The sequence below is a fragment of the Barbus barbus genome (genome assembly GCF_936440315.1).
Source record: "Barbus barbus genome assembly, chromosome: 16".
NCBI lineage: Eukaryota > Metazoa > Chordata > Actinopteri > Cypriniformes > Cyprinidae > Barbus > Barbus barbus.
In genome coordinates, this window is record NC_136744.1 from 29915192 (window position 1) to 29933962 (window position 18771).

Consider the following 18771-nt stretch of genomic DNA (forward strand, 5'->3'; position numbering starts at 1 on the left):
TAACTGATTACATTTGATTACTTTTTGGAATTTCAGTGTTTTCAACTGGTAATGCGGCAACGAATGCACCTAAATTAGTTTGTGTCTGCGCAAATCATATTAGTCCTTTGCTTTCTGAATGAGGGACAATTCAAGGCAGGTTTTGTTAAAAAGTTAAATCTCAAGGATGGATCAGTACCGATTGTTCGTGATCCAGATGCACTTCCAGAAATAGTAAGTCTTACAATTTATTATTTTTTTTAATGATTATTTGCTAATCACCTTTGCTCTTCCACCGAAGAGAGGGGCGGGGTGAGCAGAACTCATTAGCATGTAAAGAGATATGCACCGAAACAGCCGCTGTGAATGGAGCTGTTTTTGACAAGGTAAAAACAGCACAACCACTGAGGCCATTTCAAAAAGACCCTAAATCATACCAACTTGTGGAAAATGGGCATCCGATGTCCCCTTTGAAGCACAGCCACCACAAAATCAGACTTACTTTGAGATCATTCTTAGGTTAAATACAGATTTAAAATCATAACAAGAAATAGTTTAATAGCTATGATACTGTTTTTGAAATCAAATCTTTGCATAGCTATGACAGGAAACACTGGAATCTAACAATACTCACTGCAATTTATGAAAGAAATCAATTAAATCTGTATGGGGGAGTGTGTGTGAAAAGAAAAAAATATCAGATGTAGTAATCCTTAACATTTTCATAAGTAACTGTAATTTAATTACAAATTTTTTTCTCAGTAACTGATTACAATTACTTTTATTTTGTAATTAAATTACGTAATTCAGTTACATGTAACTAGTTACTCCCCAACACTGTTCACGAAGAACCTTTTTTGTCTGAATGGTTCCATAAAGAACCTTTAACATCTGAAGAACCTTTCTGTTTCACAAAAGGTTCTTTGTGGCGAAAGAAGGTTCTTCAGATTATAAAAAGGTAATAAAGAGATGGTTCTTTAAAGAATCTTTGACTGAATGCTTCTTTGTGGAACCAAAAATGGTTCTTCTATGGCATCGCTGTGAAGAACCTTTGAAGCACCGTTATTTTTAAGAGTGTAACCTGTAAAAATTCAGATTTGGTCCAATTTAAAGTAAAAAATTTGGTTTATATGGCTAATAAAAAAGAAAGAAATTAAAACTGTCCCTGGTTTAAAATCGCTTATATAAAGATTTCATTCTATAAAAGCAAATAATCTGTTCTGAATCTTCAAGCAAACCTGTAAATAGCCATATACTGGTCAGAGAAAGCAGCATAAGCATCCTGTGGGAGTCTGCCAGCGCTGGGAAGCTGAGCACAGGGTTAAAGGTACAGTAAAGCACGTCAACACGGCGTCAGAGGGGCTGTCCTTCCTCCTCCTCCTCCTGCTTTCACTGCACAATGCTCTTCCTGCAGCTGAACACAGCTCACTCTTTTCCTCTTTCTCCCTCGTTTCCTTCCCCTAAACCCCCGGCCGCTCTCAGAGGCTCGTTTTCTCCAGCAGAATCAGGGCGGTAGTGATTTTAACACGTGAAGGAGAAGCAGCAGAAGCCGCTGGAGGAGGAAAAGCCCCTTCTAGGAGGAAAGCAGAGCCATGGAGAGCGACTCTCTCCCTCCTCTGCCAACCTTCAGCCCGGCCGTGCCTCCCTTCGTCAAGCTGGGGCTGACGGTGGCCTACGCCGTCTTCTACTCGCTGCTCTTTGCATTCGTGTACGTGCAGCTCTGGCTGGTGCTGCGATACGGACACAAGCGCTTCAGCTACCAGACGGTGTTTCTGTTCTTGTGTCTGCTGTGGGCGGCTCTGCGAGCGCTGCTCTTCTCCTTTTATTTCAGGGACTGCGTGACAGCAAACACGCTCGGACCCTTGGCTTTCTGGCTGCTCTACTGTTTCCCAGTCTGCCTGCAGTTCTTCACGCTCAGCCTCATGAATCTGTACTTCGCACAGGTGAGTTTGACACCTTTGCACCTTGCAATTGCGGAGACAGTAAAATAGGGTTTTAAGACTAAAGGTCACATGAGCAGAATACAAGCAAAAAAGTATTTTGGACATTAAAATGTAAGCAGGAGGAGATATTCTGTCCATTTTTCTCTGCCTTTATATATGGAAGCAAGGAAGTTCCAAATAAAGACAGTATATAATATAATAAGGAAGGATCCCTATATAATAAGGATTTTCCTGGTTTTATTAAACATATTTCATAACGTATAAATGCATAATTAATTCCAGGGTATAAATGGTCTTTTTATTATTTTACCAAAATGCATTAACTTAATCATACAACAACTTTTCGGCTGATGTCAGTCCCTTTTATTTATCCAGCCACCTCCAGTGTTACTTTAATATCACTGATATACCGTTATAGTTTTTGTTAATATTATAAATTAGATTTTATTTGTTATTTAAAATGAACCATATATAATGTATAACATACAGTATTTTGTTAATATTTTAATTTTAATTTTCTGTTTTTCTTTTAATCTTACTTAAAGTTTAATAATAATTATTTAAACTTTAATTATTAAACTATAATTATTAAAATGAGAAAATATTTATTTAGTTATTTTTGAATTATATTTTCTGTATCATTTAAATATTTTATTATTTTAAAGTTTTAGTAATTTTGTTGTGTTTTTGTCATTTGTATCATTTTTATTAATATGTCTATATAGTTCTTATTAAATTTTAGTTTTAGTAATTTTTTTATTACTTCACATTAAACTAAACAAGAGAATAAGAAATGTTGCCTTGTCAACGAGCTGAAAGATTTTAATTAATTTTGTATTTAATTTCGTATTTAATTTAATTTAATTTAATTTAATTTAATTTAATTTAATTTTATTTAATTTAATTTAATTTAATTTAATTTAATTTAATTTAATTTAATTTTATTTTATTTTATTTTATTTTATTTTATTTTATTTTATTTTATTTTATTAAGTAATAAAATGTTGTTTTTTTAATGGTTTTAGTTTAAGTTAACAATAATAATTCTGTCCACCTCTTTATACAGAAAAACTCCAATCAATATCTGATGGATAAAATAAAAAATATATAAATCAGATTTATCTCGTTAGTCAAACCTTTCATGCAAAAAGCATCAACAGCAAAAAGCATCTTGATATCTCAGAGTGGATTATGTAATCATACTGTATAATATAGAAAAAACACTCAATTCATCATTATTGCTCCATAGATCATAATAATATGACAGCGAAGGTGAGGAATTATATGAGAGCAGCTAAGGTCATTATTGATTCAAACCCACTCTATGCTTAAGTCAGTTCAGCTCAATGTTATGTGTATTGTATATTCTCACAATGCGTATTGTTCCAAAGCAGAGATGTAGCAGCACAGAACTATTCTTCCTGTTTTATTATGATCAAAGCTGCGTATGTAAATGAATCATACGTGTGGGAGTGCAGCGCGAGCAAAAAAAGAGAACTGAAATCATTCGCTGCGGTCTGAAGCGTTTACACTGCACTATAAAACACACTACAAGAAAAAGCTGTTAATTATTTACTGTAAACCACCATATCTACCATATATATACAATAAACAACTGATTTATATTTAACACGACAATACATGTTATTTTAAATGCACAACAAGCAGGTGTCCACATACTTTACTGTACTGTATATATGCTTAAGAACTGTAAATTATGCATTTGTGGAATAAATGAGTGCAAGATCAGGTTGAAATAGCTCAGTAAAGTAACTTTTTACAGTATATGACACTCTTTAGTCCCCCAGACATGCCTGAATCAGATTTGATGTAATATTTCTGTAATATTCTGATACTGTATGTCAGTGCAGTGATTCAGACGGAGATGAGCAGTAAAGCACTTGCTTGTTTCTGTTATGACCAACATGCTGGGAACTGGTGACTTTTATGATCCTGAATGTGTCATTCTCTGTTTAATAAGTCATGAGCTTAAAGGTTTTATGCATGCAATATTTACACTAACATGCAGCTTGATTTCTGGTACAGGTCATTTTCAAGGCGAAGTCTAAATATTCACCAGAACTTCAGAAGTACAGGTGAATATGGATCCAAAAACTCTCATCTGAAACTTATGCATTTGTACTTTTAAAAAATATATATTTTTTAAATAATTTTTAAGTTAATTTTTTTTTTTTTCCCCGAAATGTTGGAATAATGTACCTCAAAATCTATCCAGATATTCAAATCACACTTATTTTACAATCTGTTTTTTTTTTTTTCAAATGTTTTGTTCTTACCTCTGTATTATTTGTTTTTGCTTAGATGTATTTGTTTTATTTATTATGTATTATGCATTTGTAAAGTGACCTTGAGGTCCGGAAAGAAGCTATATAAAACAAACTATTATCATTATTATTATTATTAATGCTATCTGATTATTAAAAATATGTGGAAAAAATAAAGTGGAATAAATATTATAATACATTTTAGGCAAAAAGGCTAATAAAAATATTAAACAAAAAAAAATACTATAGTTTAAAAAGTTTTTGTTTGCTTTTAATAATATTCTAATATGCTTATGAGCTTTAATTATATATATATATTATATATATATACACACACACATAGATAAAGCAGAATATTATTTATAATATTAATATATTTATATTAATTTTCACATAATAAGTATCAATGAGATATCATTATAGTTAATATTTTAAATAAGTTTTGATTTTTAAATGTGCTGTTTTCAATTTGATTTAATGTCAAGCTTGTTATTTTGTTGTTTGTTTTGTCATTTTTAGTAGTTTTTCATATATATGTTTTTTATACATTTTTAGTTTTTGTTTTTGTTTTAGATTTTAGTTTTTAGTTATTTTAGTTAGTCGTGTTGAATCAAATTAAAACATAAATACATTAATTTCAGTTAATGTTTGTTTTATTTCAAGTAATGAAAATATTTATGGGTTTAACTCCAATTTTAACTCCAGTTTAGTTTTGTACAATAACCTTGCAGCATGCTGTAATAATGCGGTAGCTTCACTCTGTCGTGTCTCGTCAGGCTGCCGCTGTACCTGCTCTTCCTGTGCATCAGCATCATCTTCCTGCTGGTGAACCTGACCTGTGCTCTGCTGGTGAAGATGACGAAGGCCGACACAGAGACTGTAGTGCTGGTGCGCGTGGCCATCAACGACACTCTGTTCGTCCTCTGCGCCGTCTCACTCTCTCTGTGTCTCTACAAGATCGCCAAGATGTCTTTGGCCAACATCTACCTGGAGTCCAAGGTAATGAAACACAAATACTCAAAGACCAATTAAAGCAGATGAAAGTTTGGGTTACACTGTACAGCAAGATTAAAGGGGTCATCGGATGCGACATGCACTTTTACAAATTGTTTGAACATAAATGTGTGTAGGCAGTGTTGGCCACCCAATAATGATAAAGATCCATAAAGATTAAATCATTTCCCCTTTCTCAAATCGAGCTGACCTCAGATGCCTGTCTGTGTGACGCCCCTCCCACGATTGTTTGATTGACAGTAGCGTTTTAACACAGACTGCACTGGTGTCTTACCTCAGGCCGGCCCTGAGTGAGCTGTCATCAGCTGTTTCACCGCCGGAGCAGATGTAGACAAGAATGATTCCAAAGCAATTGAGGTGTTTTGTTGTTGGATGTATAATATACATATCAGTCGTCATTTACTCCCGTCATCTGAGCCGCTGAAGACACAGCGGATTACCTTTTTTTTAAGGGACTGCGGTCCCCGATCTACCTAAATGCGTTTATGTTCGTGTGAATCATTCGTGATCCAGCTTCATCTACAGAAAAAGTGAGTGTAAAGTTTTTTTTAATGAAGCTTTGCAATTCGCCTTTCTTAATAATGTGCCAGCTAACAAGTTTCGCAATGAATGCGGCTCAAGTTTACCGTCTCTCAAAGAGTGGCTCGGAAGAGAGGGGCGGGGTGAGCACAGCTCATTTGCATTTAAAGGGACATGCAATAAAACAGCTTGCTGTAGACAGAGGACAGGGTAAAAAGGGTGTTGTTTTACACTACCATTGAGAAATTTGAACCAAACTATGTTACAGACTTTCCATTAAAACCCTAAAGAATCAAATCAACTTGTGGAAAATGGGCATCCAATGACCCCCTTAAAGACAATATAAAATGGGGGAATTTATTATAATTACGTCCATAACCTTTTAGTGGTATTTGGGTGAACTCCTTAATCTGTTGCTTGACCTCCTTAATCTGTTGCTTGACCTCGTCATATTTAGGGAGAGAACTATTTAGTTTCCAAAGTATTTTCATTTAATTTGAGATGAAATACTAAAAATAAATAAACAAAAATTAATAAAAAAAAATACTATGTAGACACATTTACAGAAAATCACAAAAACACAAAATTGTCAAAAGGTTATCTAAAATTAACGTGAAAACAGAAAATATAAAAATTAAACCCAATTCAAAACATTAACAAAAATATAAGTGTATGTGATACTAAAATAACACTGATGCATATTCCATTAATCAATTAAAACAGACAATAACATATTACAAACACGTTGTCACACATAAAATCAGTTTTAAACTATATTAAATTTATACAATTCATGTAAATATAAAACAAGATTGGTTCATGTTAAACTGAGTTTTATTTAAACACCCGTGTGAAATAATCCCTGTTCAAAAACAGTATATTTTCTTCACTGTAAAGGAATTGGATGGTGTTTTGTACCAGAATTGAATAACGTCTCGTCTCTTCTATCCAGGGGACATCCGTGTGTCAGGTGACTATAATCGGAGCGACGGTGATCCTGCTGTACTCGTCCCGTGCCTGTTATAACCTAGTGGTGCTGGCACTGGCAAAAATCAAGAGCATCAACTCATTCGACTACGACTGGTACAACGTATCAGATCAAGTATGTTCAATGCAATTGTTTTGATAGAGGGAACGTGATACGTGTTCAGTTTCAACATTATTTGTTCATCAGACGTACCTCTTTAAAATAAAAAAGGCATCATCTATATGCAAAAAGTGACCCATTTTGGTTTTTGACCACTGAAAAAGTGTATAATTTACTCCTGGAGCCACATTGAGATCAACATACGTATCTCTGAATTTGAACCAAAGTTCCAGTATCTAAAAGGATATTAAGATTATCTTTAATACTTTTTGAGTAACAGACATGCAAAAACACGAAAAGTGCTTTTCCCCATTTCTGAGCTGTCCCCATTTGCATATAATTCAACAAAGATTGCTAAAATCAACAGATTTTGCTAACAGATCTACCAATCTTTTGTGTTAAAATAACAATGATGCTGCCATCTTTCTAAAGTCATTTAAAGTCCTGTAATTTGGCTCTAAATTGTCAAATTTGGTAATTTTGACCCTCCTCTACAAAATAGTGGATTATTCAGTAAATAGTCATCTATGGCATTTCATATTTTGGCTTTCATTACTATTCATATTAGTCTTTCTTCAGAAAAATATAGAGTTTGGGAAGTTTTTTTTAATTTGGTTGATTTGACAGAATGAGCCTTTTAGTATGTCTTGATGAATTTGGCCATTTTGCTGATTTTTGCAACCGCTGAAATGACTTTATTCTACAGGCAGATCTGAAGTCGACGTTGGGCGACGCTGGATATGTGGTTTTTGGGGTGATCCTGTTTGTTTGGGAGCTGCTGCCCACTTCACTGGTGGTCTTCTTTTTCAGAGTCCGTAAGCCGGCTCAGGATCGAGTACGGGATTTATAATATTTTAATAGACTTCCCAATATTTATACATACAATATTTAAATTACCATTCAAAAGTTTGGTGTCAATAAAAAAATATATACTTTTATTCATCAAGGATGCATTAAATCAAAAGTGACAGTAAAGATAATATTTACAAAAGAATGATTTCTGAAGGATCATGTGACACTGAAGACTGGAGTAATGATGCTGAAAACCACAGGAATAAATTACATTTGAACAGATATTCACAAAGAAAACAGCTATTTTAAATTGTAAAAATGTCACAATTCTTATTGCATTTTTGATCAAATAAATGCAGCCTAAAGGAAAGGGAAAGGGAAGTGGTGTGTGGCCAAGTATGGTGACCCATACTCGTAATTAGTGCTCTGCATTTAACCCATCCAAGTGTACACTCAGTAGTGAACACACACCCGGAGCAGTGAGCAGCTATTGCTGCGGCGCCTGGGGAGCAGTTGGGGGTTCGGTGCCACAAGACTGCCACAAGTGACTAATAAAATCATACCGACCTCAAACTTTTGAACTGTAGTGTACATAACACATAATATCAACAATATAATGCTGAAGACTCTCTCTTTGGCTTGTAGAGCGTGTCAGTGATCCCCGGCCACATGTTCTCATCTAGAGCATATTTCTTTGACAACCCGCGGCGTTACGACAGCGATGATGATCTCGCGTGGAGTATCATCCCACAAAACATTCAAGCCAGGTACGGCAGTCAAGTTTGGCATTCAGTCTGAAATAAATCACCATTTGTAATAATCTACTCCATGCCTTCTCTTGTAAATCAGTAATCCAGTAAGTTATTTTAGTGTAATTGTCCAAACGTCCAGCTTCAGCTGCTGCTTCATCAGATCTTCACTGATCTTAATCACGTAAATGTAAGAATAACTAGTAATATTTCAAGATGAACACTCACTGGACTGAAGCAGCTTAGTTTTACTTGGCTATGTAGTGTACCAGACATCATTAAAACAATAAAAAATAAAATGTGAGTATCTAATATAAATCATATTATTTGTTTGAGAAGCAGTCTATTTATTTTCCAATTGCATATTCTTGGTATTATTGTCAAGAATTAATCTGTATAAGAACATCTGAAATGACATGCTTCAGCTTTAAATTTCAATGCTAAGCTGCATTGCACTAAATTAGACTGATATAAGACCTGAATGTAAGATCTGACCAGAACGGTTTTATTAATTGCCTGTTGCTTTCGTTCACAGTGTTACGCCGGACAGCTATGATTGGGGAAGTCAAAACAACAGTTTCACGGCATACGTTGAAGGTGAAGAGTCTCATCTAGTGCCGGAGGAGTTGAATCCTTACTAGAACATTCCCAATGAGGAGTGGTATTATTTTGCACATTCACCATCACTGATGGGAAATATTACACACCACAGATGTCTTTACCGCTATTTATTACGGTATTTCAACATAATACAACAGTACAGCTCTGGAAGCAAAACTACCAATCATTTTCTCCAAAAAGAAGTCGATTCTTACCAGTAATGTGCAAAATCTTCTGGAGAGGGAAGCAGTAATATTAGTTTCCACAGAAGTAAATGTGATTTCAGATACACTACCCAGAGATAAATCAGAGAAATCCCATGATTCAATGCAAATTAATCGTGTCTGCCTTCATACATTCTACATAGTATTTGATTTAAATATTTGTATTTATATAAAATATTTGCATTTTGTATTTAAATATTTTAATGTAACTATAAATGGCTCTAAGTCAGTAGTTTTATATTACACAGCTGTTTTTGATTTGATTATTTGCAATGCGTCATGGAAAGAGTAGTTTGCTGACTCATTAAATAAATTAAATATAATTTCTTCTACAAATACAAACTGAAATCCCAACGGAGAAAATGAACGGGGGAAATATTTCCAGAATCAGTGCTCTTTGTCGCGTTCATTTCTTTAAACTTGTAGGCCAGTAGTTCTCATTTCAGATGTACAAAACCTCTCTGAATTATTCTGTACGAGTTTGCACTGTCAGTTATATACAGAAGAATATATATGAATTAATATATTAAGTATACTAGATAAGTATGCTAATATTCCACTGTGTGAAACATAGTTTTTGTTGCTATTTTTGTATTGCTGCTCTATAAACAAAATCATTACCTTCATTTCAGTTCTGCTTAGATTCGGACACAAACCTGTTTAATAAAACCAGATGAAGGAAATAATTCATATTTACTTGGCCTGAACTGTGAAAATGTTATTGACACTCTCCCATTGAAAATGTCTATTTTTGGAGACGTTTTTCTATAGATAACTGCAATATAATGCATTAACAGAATGATCACAAATGAAACAAAAAATGTATATATTTTGAAATGTTGGGAAGTGAATGAAGGAGTTTGGTTTGTTGTCCATTGTTTTTATAAATGCATTTCTAGTGTTTGATTGTACAGTTTGTAGCTTTTGCACTTTGTAAGACTTTGTTTTCTACATGAATAAAAGATAAATTCTCTACATTACAGACAATGAGATCGCTTGTCTAGAGACTGAATGAAACCTATTGCAGAATGACACAGACTGTTTAGCATTGCATCACTTGCTCAGCAATGGATGCTCTGCAGTGAATGGGTGCCGTCAGAATGAGAGTCCAAACAGCTGATAAAAGTCGTGGCCTAATGGTTAGAGAGTCGGACTCGTAATCCAAAGGTTGTGGGTTCGAGTCTCGGGCCGACAGGGATTGTAGGTGGGGGGAGTGAATGTCCAGCACTCTCTCCACCCTCAATACCACGACTGAGGTGCTCTTGAGCAAGGCACCGAACCCCCAACTGCTCCCCGGGCGCCACAGCATAAATGCTGCCCACTGCTCCGGGTGTGTGTTCACGGTGTGTGTGTGTTCACTGCTGTGTGTGTGTGTGTGTGTGTGTGTGTGTGTGTGTTCACTGCTTTGTGTGTGCACGTTGGATGGGTTAAATGCAGAGCACGAATTCCGAGTATGGGTCACCATACTTGGCAGTATGTCACTTCACTTAAAAACATCACAATAATCCACAAGTAATCCACACTACTCCAGTCCATCAGTTAACACGCATCTTTTTGGTTAACTGATGGACTGGAGTGGTGTGGATTATGGTGATGTTTTATCAGCTGTTTGGACTCTCATTCTGACGGCACCCATTCACTGCAGAGCATCCATTGCTGAGACACTGATGCAGAGACACATTTATACAAACCTGATGAAGAAACAAACTCATCTATATCTTGGATGGCCTGAGGGTGATTACCTTTTCATTTTTGGGTGAACTATTCCTTTAAGAAGCATGTGCTCTCTACTACAGAAAACAATGGCAGTAATGTTGTTCTTGCCTATAATATACTCATTCATATCTTTTTTTAGACACACTGTAACTGCTCATCCATTATAAAAGAGGGTTGTTTTGTGTCTGCTCGTGTCTAATGCCTCCATTCATTCAGACGTACAACACAGCATTCGGGCTCATAGTGACTTGTGCAATCACAGCTGCCAAGTGTTACTCTGGTAAATTAAAGAAAGCTACATACATAAACTCAAATTTGCAATAAGTAAATATTATACAGTAGTTCCAGGCAACCGATTTGAACAGACAAACGGTGTTACAAGGGATATTTCTCATCGTTTACCTACCTTCATGTTGTTCCTAATCGATATGACTTTCTTTCTTCGGTGGAGCATGAAAGGACAAATTCTGACAAATGTTCATGCTGCTCTTTTCAATGAAAAGACAAAAAATAGCAGCACCATAAGTGTTCAGTTTAAAGAAGAAAAAAAATTAGAAGTGTTTATATTCTACTTTTTTTATCCATTCTTTTTTTGACATGAATTTCAGGGTCGTTAATATACTTAAATAGCATATCTGGCAACTTAAAACGTTTTCTCATTTTAAGTATGCATGTTATAAAAGAGGTTAAGCGCACAAAATGTTTTTTCCCTTGTACGTTTACTGCTATTCTGAAAAGTTAACATCAATAGTACGGAGTAATATTTCCGTTTGGTATGTATAATTTTAGTACTGGTTATGTCTTGACTATATAGGGTAGCTAACAAATACGTAAAATCAAAACCAAAGACATTAAAGCTGCAGTAAGTTTTGGCTCTTTGTCGCCATCTCTGTTTGAAAACCTGGAATTGCAGCCAGGTGCAGAATTATCTTCCTTGCATGGGTTGTGCTCCGGGACGGCTCCAGCTCGGATGAATCTAATGTTTTGAGGTGAATGTGTGGCAGTCAGTCACCGCACCGGTGTGAATGTTTACTGTACTTCACAATCACAGATTCTAGCCTACATCTTGGAATATACTGTATGACCCAAATAAGACTTTTCATCTTGTATTGCCATTGTTATACTTTACTCTCAAATTATTAATGTTAACAACATCAGCATTGAGTATAGTATATGCGTGTAGATTTTAATTTCTGCACAATCTAATTGTCATGCCATTCGAATTTCATATTAAGAAATATTAAGAAATTCTTTTAACCCAAAAAGCTAATTATGCTCCCTTCAAACTGGTTTTCTTTAAAATACAAATCCTGTGTAATCCCAGGCTATCTGTAATCAGAAGCACATTTAAAACTGGAATATAATTTAATTTCATTCACATGTGTTTCATAAGCACATAAACCTTTCTGGATTACAATCCGCCATCAAAATGATACATTTAATTATTCCAGCTGCTGTGAGAAAAGGCTATAAACGATCTTCCACCTGCAGGATCCTCACATGACTTGTTTAGGTTTCGTAGCAGAGGTCGTTATTGTTCATATGCTTGTGTAAAGGTTGTATGTGCAAAGTAATCTGATTGTGTAAAAGTTTGAGCAAGTTCTTCATTTTTTATGTCTAAAGGGATGTAAACAAAGATCTAAATTTACTCACATAAGAATACAAAACATTTATCTTGTATCTCATCCTTTCAATCAGAAACAACTCGTCTCATTCATCAGATTATTGTTAATACTGAGATTTTTTTTTATTTGAACTACAACAATGAAAATAAATATACAATATATCAAGATATCAAAAATACATAAATAAAATTAAACGTGGGTTTACATTACAGATATAAATATACAAATATACATTTTGGCAAGAATACAAAGAAAAGACAGCAACTAAATGCCAATAATCTAAAAGACAGCATATATTAGATCACTTTTCAATTAAATTCAGCTCTTTAGCAAATATAATTGTATTTTTTTACTATCAATAAACTGAAGAGAGTCCTTATATGAATGTACATCAACCATAAAAACCTTCAAACAAGGTTTAGAATTATTTCTTTTACTTTTATGGATATGAAACTTACCAAATAAAATCATAAGATTCAGCATAAAGTTAAAATACTTACTGAGATTTGCTTACTTTTCCCTCTAAAATGATGTCACTTCCTGGAGGACGATGGTCGTTTTGTCATTGTAATATGAAAGAAAAGTAACAATTTCTTACAAAATGTGAGTTTATTATTTTATCCGATGTCAGAACACATGATATTGTATTAATGAAACATTTTCTTTTTTTCTTTTCATTCTACCAGCATAAACAGTATATTTGTCAAGAAAAACTGATGGCTTCAAGTCAACTTGAGCAGCAATCTTCCCCACCAGCACAAAATGATTTCACATTACATAATATTGCATTACACTGTAAGCAAACAACTGCCACTTTGATGATCTTTTAGTGGCATTACATTTAAGACGTAAATCCATGTTCATTTTATGCAGCTAACATAAAAATGTGAAATTTCATTCGTGTTGGGATTTCTAAAAAATAACCTCACAACGTCAATATAATGTATTTTTATGATGAAAACAGAATGAGACTGAACTTTTGAAACTTGTAAAATATACTAGAGAAATCTAATTTCAGATTATTTTTTATAAAATCACTCCCCAAATGTTCAACATTTCACGAGTTTATATTATCACCTAAATCAGAGAACATGAAATAGTTCATTAGATCATGAATAAATCAATTAAATCATCATAATGAAAAAGCTGTTGCTTGTCAAAAGTACTCTGTGGTAATTCATTATTTTGACCAAAATGCTGAAACGATTTCTATACATAACAATCTCAGACGGTTTTCTGGCTTAGACTCTGATTCAGAGAGAAAAGCGTCTCCAGGTTTTCTTTTAAGTCTTTTGCATGTGGCCTGTGCTCTGGTGAATACGATAACATCTTCATGATGAATTTACTCTGAAAAAGAAGCATAATAAAGTTATAGGGTAAACTCGCTCCAATCAATACTGTTCAGGTAAAATCAAGTTCCTTACCTCAGTCGGATGACTGCCACTGAACCCTTCTGGAAACCTTCGATCTCTCAGATCCATCCACAGCTGTGCAACGTCAGGGGAAAATCATTTCAAAATTAAAAGAATTGTTTTTTGTTTTGTTTATTCATCAGAACAGATTTGGAGAAATGTAGCATTGCATCACATACTCAGCAGTGAATGGGTGCCGTCAGAATGAGAGTCTGATAAAAACATCACAATAATCCACACCACTGCAGTCCATCAGTTAACATCTGGAGAACACAAAAGCTCAAACAAATCCAAGAAGTCGTTTTTAACTTCAATCCGTTGTTAAAATATGAGTCCATAATCCATAATAACGTTTCCTCCAAAATCCTGTTCTCCAGCCACATATATGTTTAGAGCTGTTTTGGCGAGTAAACGGTGCTTGATCTGTGCAGATTTCTCTCCTGATTCGCCTTTTTCACTGGAGGAAGCGTTATTATGGATTATGGACTTAATGCTGGATTTGTTTCAGCTTTTCACTTCACAAGACATTAACTGATGGACTGGAGTGGTGTGGATTATGGTGATGTTTTATCAGCTGTTTGGACTCTCTGACGGCACCCATTCACTGCTGATGAAGAAACAAACTCTTGGATGACCTGAGGACGTTTCCTAATGTTTTATTTTTTGCAAATACAGGTAATATGTGCTTATTATGATGACTGTCATGAAATACTACTGACCTTCACTCTTTCGTTACCAGTAGATATTTTCCAGATCATCTCAAACCATACGAGCCCAAGGGGAAAAATGTCTGTTTTTTCATCATAATTCTTCTTACATTTCTAAGGAAAACAATGCATTTTTTAAATTCATGTATTTATTTAGCAAAAAAAGCAGTCTATAAGTCTTATGGTTTAATTATTTCTCTTAGAGACAATACAAATGCGTTACCTGTTCAGGACTCATATAAGGTCGTGTTCCTCTGTTTGACCTCTCTATAGGGTCACCGTTTTGATCGGTCTGAGCCGCCACCAGCCCAAAGTCTCCGATCTTCACTTTGCCATCAGCGCCAAACAGTATGTTATCAGGCTAAAAGGAAAGTGCACATGGGTAAAATGCTTATTTGTTTAAAAACAAGTTTAGTTGCCTCCCAGTAACTAAAATGAAATACCTTCAAGTCTCTGTGGATGAGCTTGTTTGCGTGGATGTATTCCACTCCAGTGATAATTTCATTAAATATTTGATGGATTTCCACTATGGTTCTCTGTTTTTCCATATGATTTCTCGCCTTTATCCAATCAGTCAGTGTTCCTCCCGCACAGAACTCCATCTGAATAAATAAATATGTCCTGCTGCTGAAATAAGAGAGAGGGAAAAAACAGGCATGCCACACGGGTCAATATTTAATGTTGCAATACACAGTATTGTCCTAAATGAGTCTTTTTTTCTTATTTTTCAAATAATACATTTAATATCATCATATGTCTCTAAAAGTTTGTGTATAATGTTAGTCAGTGTTTCTTGCACCAGATCATATTTTTTGTATTAAATTATGATTTTCCACGCTTTTATCTGGTCCTTGAATTGAGATTACATTGTAACCAAATCATCTGCAAATTTGAGACAAATTATATTTTAGATTTAACAGTATTATTCATTATATTTAACTGTAAATACATTGATTTATGCAGGCATAAAATTTAGAAATAAACAGCTCCACCCTTCAAGAACAGCCTCTTTCATCACATTATGACAGATTCATAATTCAGATTCAATGTGTAACTATTCAGATCAAACTGAAATGCACAGGATTATTTTTATTTTTTCTCAAAATATTAAACTTCAGCTCATTTCTAACACTGTTATTCTTCATAGGGAAATGCAGAGCAGATGGATTTAAACAGATGGATGTTTTTGGACCTATTTAAAATTTACAGTAAAATAAAATCTTTCTATTTCAGAGAGCAAAGAAAATTTGATTCCACGGTATACGAGTCCAATAATGCAGTTGTGTCAAAAATGTGAATCAAACAAATAAACTCACTGATTTGAACTGTTAGTTCTGTTGTTTCCTGAGGGCTCAGCAGCAGCGGAAGCTGATCTGAGAACAGACACAGTTACAGTTACATTTACATGCATGCATTTGGCAGATACTTTTGTCCAAAGAGACTTAAAGTGCATTAGTGCTACATTTTATTAGCAGATGCATCAGCTGGGAATAAAACCCCTGACCGGTTGACACACTGTAGTTTACCCTAAAAGGAGCAAATATAATAAAGAAGTGTCTCATAAGAGGAATGCTGGACATACTCTGTCACACTCAGACTTTCCATTCCTGATGTGACATCTTCTTCATCATCATCATCATCATCATCATCTTCCCTCTCTTCACAGCCGTCTCTATCAAAGGTCACTACATCTGAAGAACCTGGTGCACTGAACATAAAACATAAACATGACTATTGAGAAGCAGTGAATGTTTTATCAAAAGTGCTGGAGATTGCTTACTTGTTCACTTGGTTTCTTTCTTGGTTTGACGTCCAGTTGTCAGAATCTGTCCAGCATGTGATGTACCGTACTATGTTTGGGTGAACTAGATCAGCCAACGCCATCACCTCAGAATCAGCTTTCCTGTTTTAAACCAATGAATGAATAAAATAATACAAAATAATGAATGCATAAAAAGTACTGCATGAAGAAAATTAATTAAAATAAGGAAATTAATAAATAAATAATGACAAACAAACAAATAAAAACAAAGAATGAAAATGAATGAATGAATGAGTGAATTATATTATTCTCTGTTTTTTGTTTTTTTTTTCCGCCTCATAATCATGACAAATGTTCTTTTTAAAATGAGATATCATATGTTCTTATGACTTGTATGAGCGTACCTGGTTAAGATGACCCTCTTTACAGCGTAGATCTTGCGATCATATTTATGTTTTACTTTATAAACGCAGCCAAATCCTCCTTCACCGAGTTTTGTGATCACTTTAAAATTCTGCAATCTATAGATGAAAACATACATGTCAATAGACAATAAAATCACTATGCATTATCATATAAACCAAAACATTGATTTAAAACATTTCTCTTTGATACATCTGAATGAATTAAACAAGAAATATATTTCTGGTGGACACAAAGCTGTCAGGTCCAGTATGCTTACCCTGAAACTGAATCCAATCCATGATCACTGGGACAGGAGCTGGAGCTGATCAATAACAAATCAGATTTCAATTATTATCCAAACACCAACCAGTCATGATAAATCAGTACTGTAAGTATTGTTAACACAAACCTCTCTTGGCTGAAACTATCATCGCTCCACTCCTCATTCAGACTCCACGTGCTGCTTTTGCTACATTTCTGTACTTTACCCTTCTCCATCATACTGTACAGCTGTTTGTTGATGGTTGTTCTTGACTGTCCCAGACCTGTGGCGATCTGATGGGCTTTTAAAGCTCCTGATCTCAGCAGATCCTCCACATGTTTCTCCTCACCGGTGTCTCTTGTAGTCGGAGACGTTTGCTCTGGTTTGAGAGTCTGTTTGATCTCATTCTTCTTCTCCATAAGATCCCAAACAGGAGGCAGTTCGTCAGTCTTGAACACCTGATTTGATCTCTCTAGGTCGTACAGATGTTTGTTCACGGTGCGTTTATCTAGTCTGATTTCTTTAGCAATTATCAAAGCGGTGCTTTTGCCGTTTCGCTCCAAGAAGTCACAGATGTTTCTCTCCATTTCAGTGTCGGCAGACATTTAGCTTGATTTTTAACAGAGTTCAGATGCTGTCAGAGTGTTGTCTTCTACCTTCTCCTCTCGGTCTAGAGACTAAAAGTCTCAGATAACAGTGTCGGTATTTAAACCAGCCTTCTGTAGCTTTCTGTTTCGATTCACTCTCTCTTTCCTCAGACATGTTTATAACACACCCTATGGCAAGCCGCTTTAGCATTTAATCTATTAACCGTACTAGTATCTATTTTCATGCTACTAGTACTTATTTTTTAGATACTAGTATCTTTTCCATTAAGTACTAGTACTTATTCATTAACTACTAGTGCTTATTCTTTAGGTACTAGTGTCTTTTGTAAAGTTACTAGTACTTAATCAGTAGATAGTACGTTTTCATTTGATACTAGTACTTATTCATTAAATACTAGTACTTAATCAGTAGATACTAGTATGTTTTCATTAGATACTAGTACTTATTCATTAGATACTAGTACTTATTCATTAGATACTAGTACTTAATCAGTAGATACTAGTACGTTTTCATTAGATACTAGTACTTATTCATTAGATACTAGTACTTATTCATTAGATACTAGTACTTAATCAGTAGATACTAGTACGTTTTCATTAGATACTAGTACTTATTCATTAGATACTAGTACTTAATCAGTATAGTACGTTTTCATTAAATACTATTACTTATTCTTATTTCAATAGATGAATATGCTTTTATTTACAGGTATTTTCATCTGGATCTGATACACAACTTAAAAGATAGCACCTTCTATTTGAACAATGAGTCTAGAGGTCACTCGATGACCAACAAACGCATTAAACTACTATGTTTACGTAATTACAGTGTTTACAAAACTGACACTATAGGTTTTCTATGTGCTTGTGTACAAATGATTGTTTCTTTTCTATGTGGTTTCCACAAAAAAGTACATTCATCTCCTTTCCGTTTCTTGTCTAATCTCTCTCCTATATGTTGCTGGTTCATTAATATTCAACATACGATTAGCATACTGGGCAGAAATGCTAATTTTAAAAGTACTAGTATCTATTAAGTTCAGGATATCTCTGGTCTAAAAAGTTACTAGTAACTAAAAAAT

At 34.5% G+C, this 18771-nt stretch overlaps 2 protein-coding genes across 3 annotated transcripts; one reads left to right on the forward strand and one right to left on the reverse strand.

Moving 5' to 3' along the window:
* The first annotated feature begins 1370 nt into the window (after positions 1-1370).
* On the forward strand, positions 1371-10181 carry gpr137ba (G protein-coupled receptor 137Ba). 2 transcript variants are annotated; one of them, XM_079436832.1, is made up of 7 exons: positions 1371-1922; positions 3969-4018; positions 4984-5206; positions 6693-6842; positions 7534-7662; positions 8265-8386; positions 8904-10181. In XM_079436832.1, the coding sequence occupies exons 1-7, from the start codon at positions 1572-1574 to the stop codon at positions 9007-9009; spliced, it is 1131 nt and encodes a 376-aa protein (XP_079292958.1). In that variant the 5' UTR covers positions 1371-1571; the 3' UTR covers positions 9010-10181. The 2 variants fall into 2 exon arrangements, with proteins under 2 accessions (XP_079292958.1, XP_079292957.1); XM_079436831.1 differs by having other exon boundaries at positions 1374-1922; positions 4960-5206; positions 8904-10177.
* Positions 10182-13129: 2948 nt separating this feature from the next.
* Positions 13130-17857, reverse strand: LOC306882904 (interferon-induced, double-stranded RNA-activated protein kinase-like). The gene is made up of 11 exons (XM_079437898.1): positions 17229-17857; positions 17097-17141; positions 16819-16935; positions 16433-16555; positions 16235-16360; positions 15969-16025; positions 15096-15279; positions 14876-15013; positions 14665-14766; positions 13958-14020; positions 13130-13880 (listed from the first exon to the last, which is right to left on the reverse strand). Exons 1-11 carry the CDS (start codon positions 17684-17686, stop codon positions 13758-13760), a joined length of 1536 nt encoding a protein of 511 aa, XP_079294024.1. The 5' UTR covers positions 17687-17857; the 3' UTR covers positions 13130-13757.
* Between the last annotated feature and the right edge of the window lie 914 nt (positions 17858-18771).

Excerpts from the sequence above, each read along its gene's own strand:
- gpr137ba (XM_079436831.1), top strand. The coding sequence starts at position 1,572 with ATGGAGAGCGACTCTCTCCCTCCTCTGCCAACCTTCAGCCCGGCCGTG. Across the intron at positions 7,663-8,264 it reads GTAAGCCGGCTCAGGATCGA|AGCGTGTCAGTGATCCCCGG; the intron begins GTACGGGATTTA and ends TTTGGCTTGTAG. Across the intron at positions 8,387-8,903 it reads CCACAAAACATTCAAGCCAG|TGTTACGCCGGACAGCTATG; the intron begins GTACGGCAGTCA and ends TTTCGTTCACAG.
- LOC306882904 (XM_079437898.1), bottom strand. The coding sequence starts at position 17,686 with ATGTCTGCCGACACTGAAATGGAGAGAAACATCTGTGACTTCTTGGAG. Across the intron at positions 16,361-16,432 it reads GAAAGAAACCAAGTGAACAA|TGCACCAGGTTCTTCAGATG; the intron begins GTAAGCAATCTC and ends TTTTATGTTCAG. Across the intron at positions 15,014-15,095 it reads TCATCCACAGAGACTTGAAG|CCTGATAACATACTGTTTGG; the intron begins GTATTTCATTTT and ends CTTTCCTTTTAG.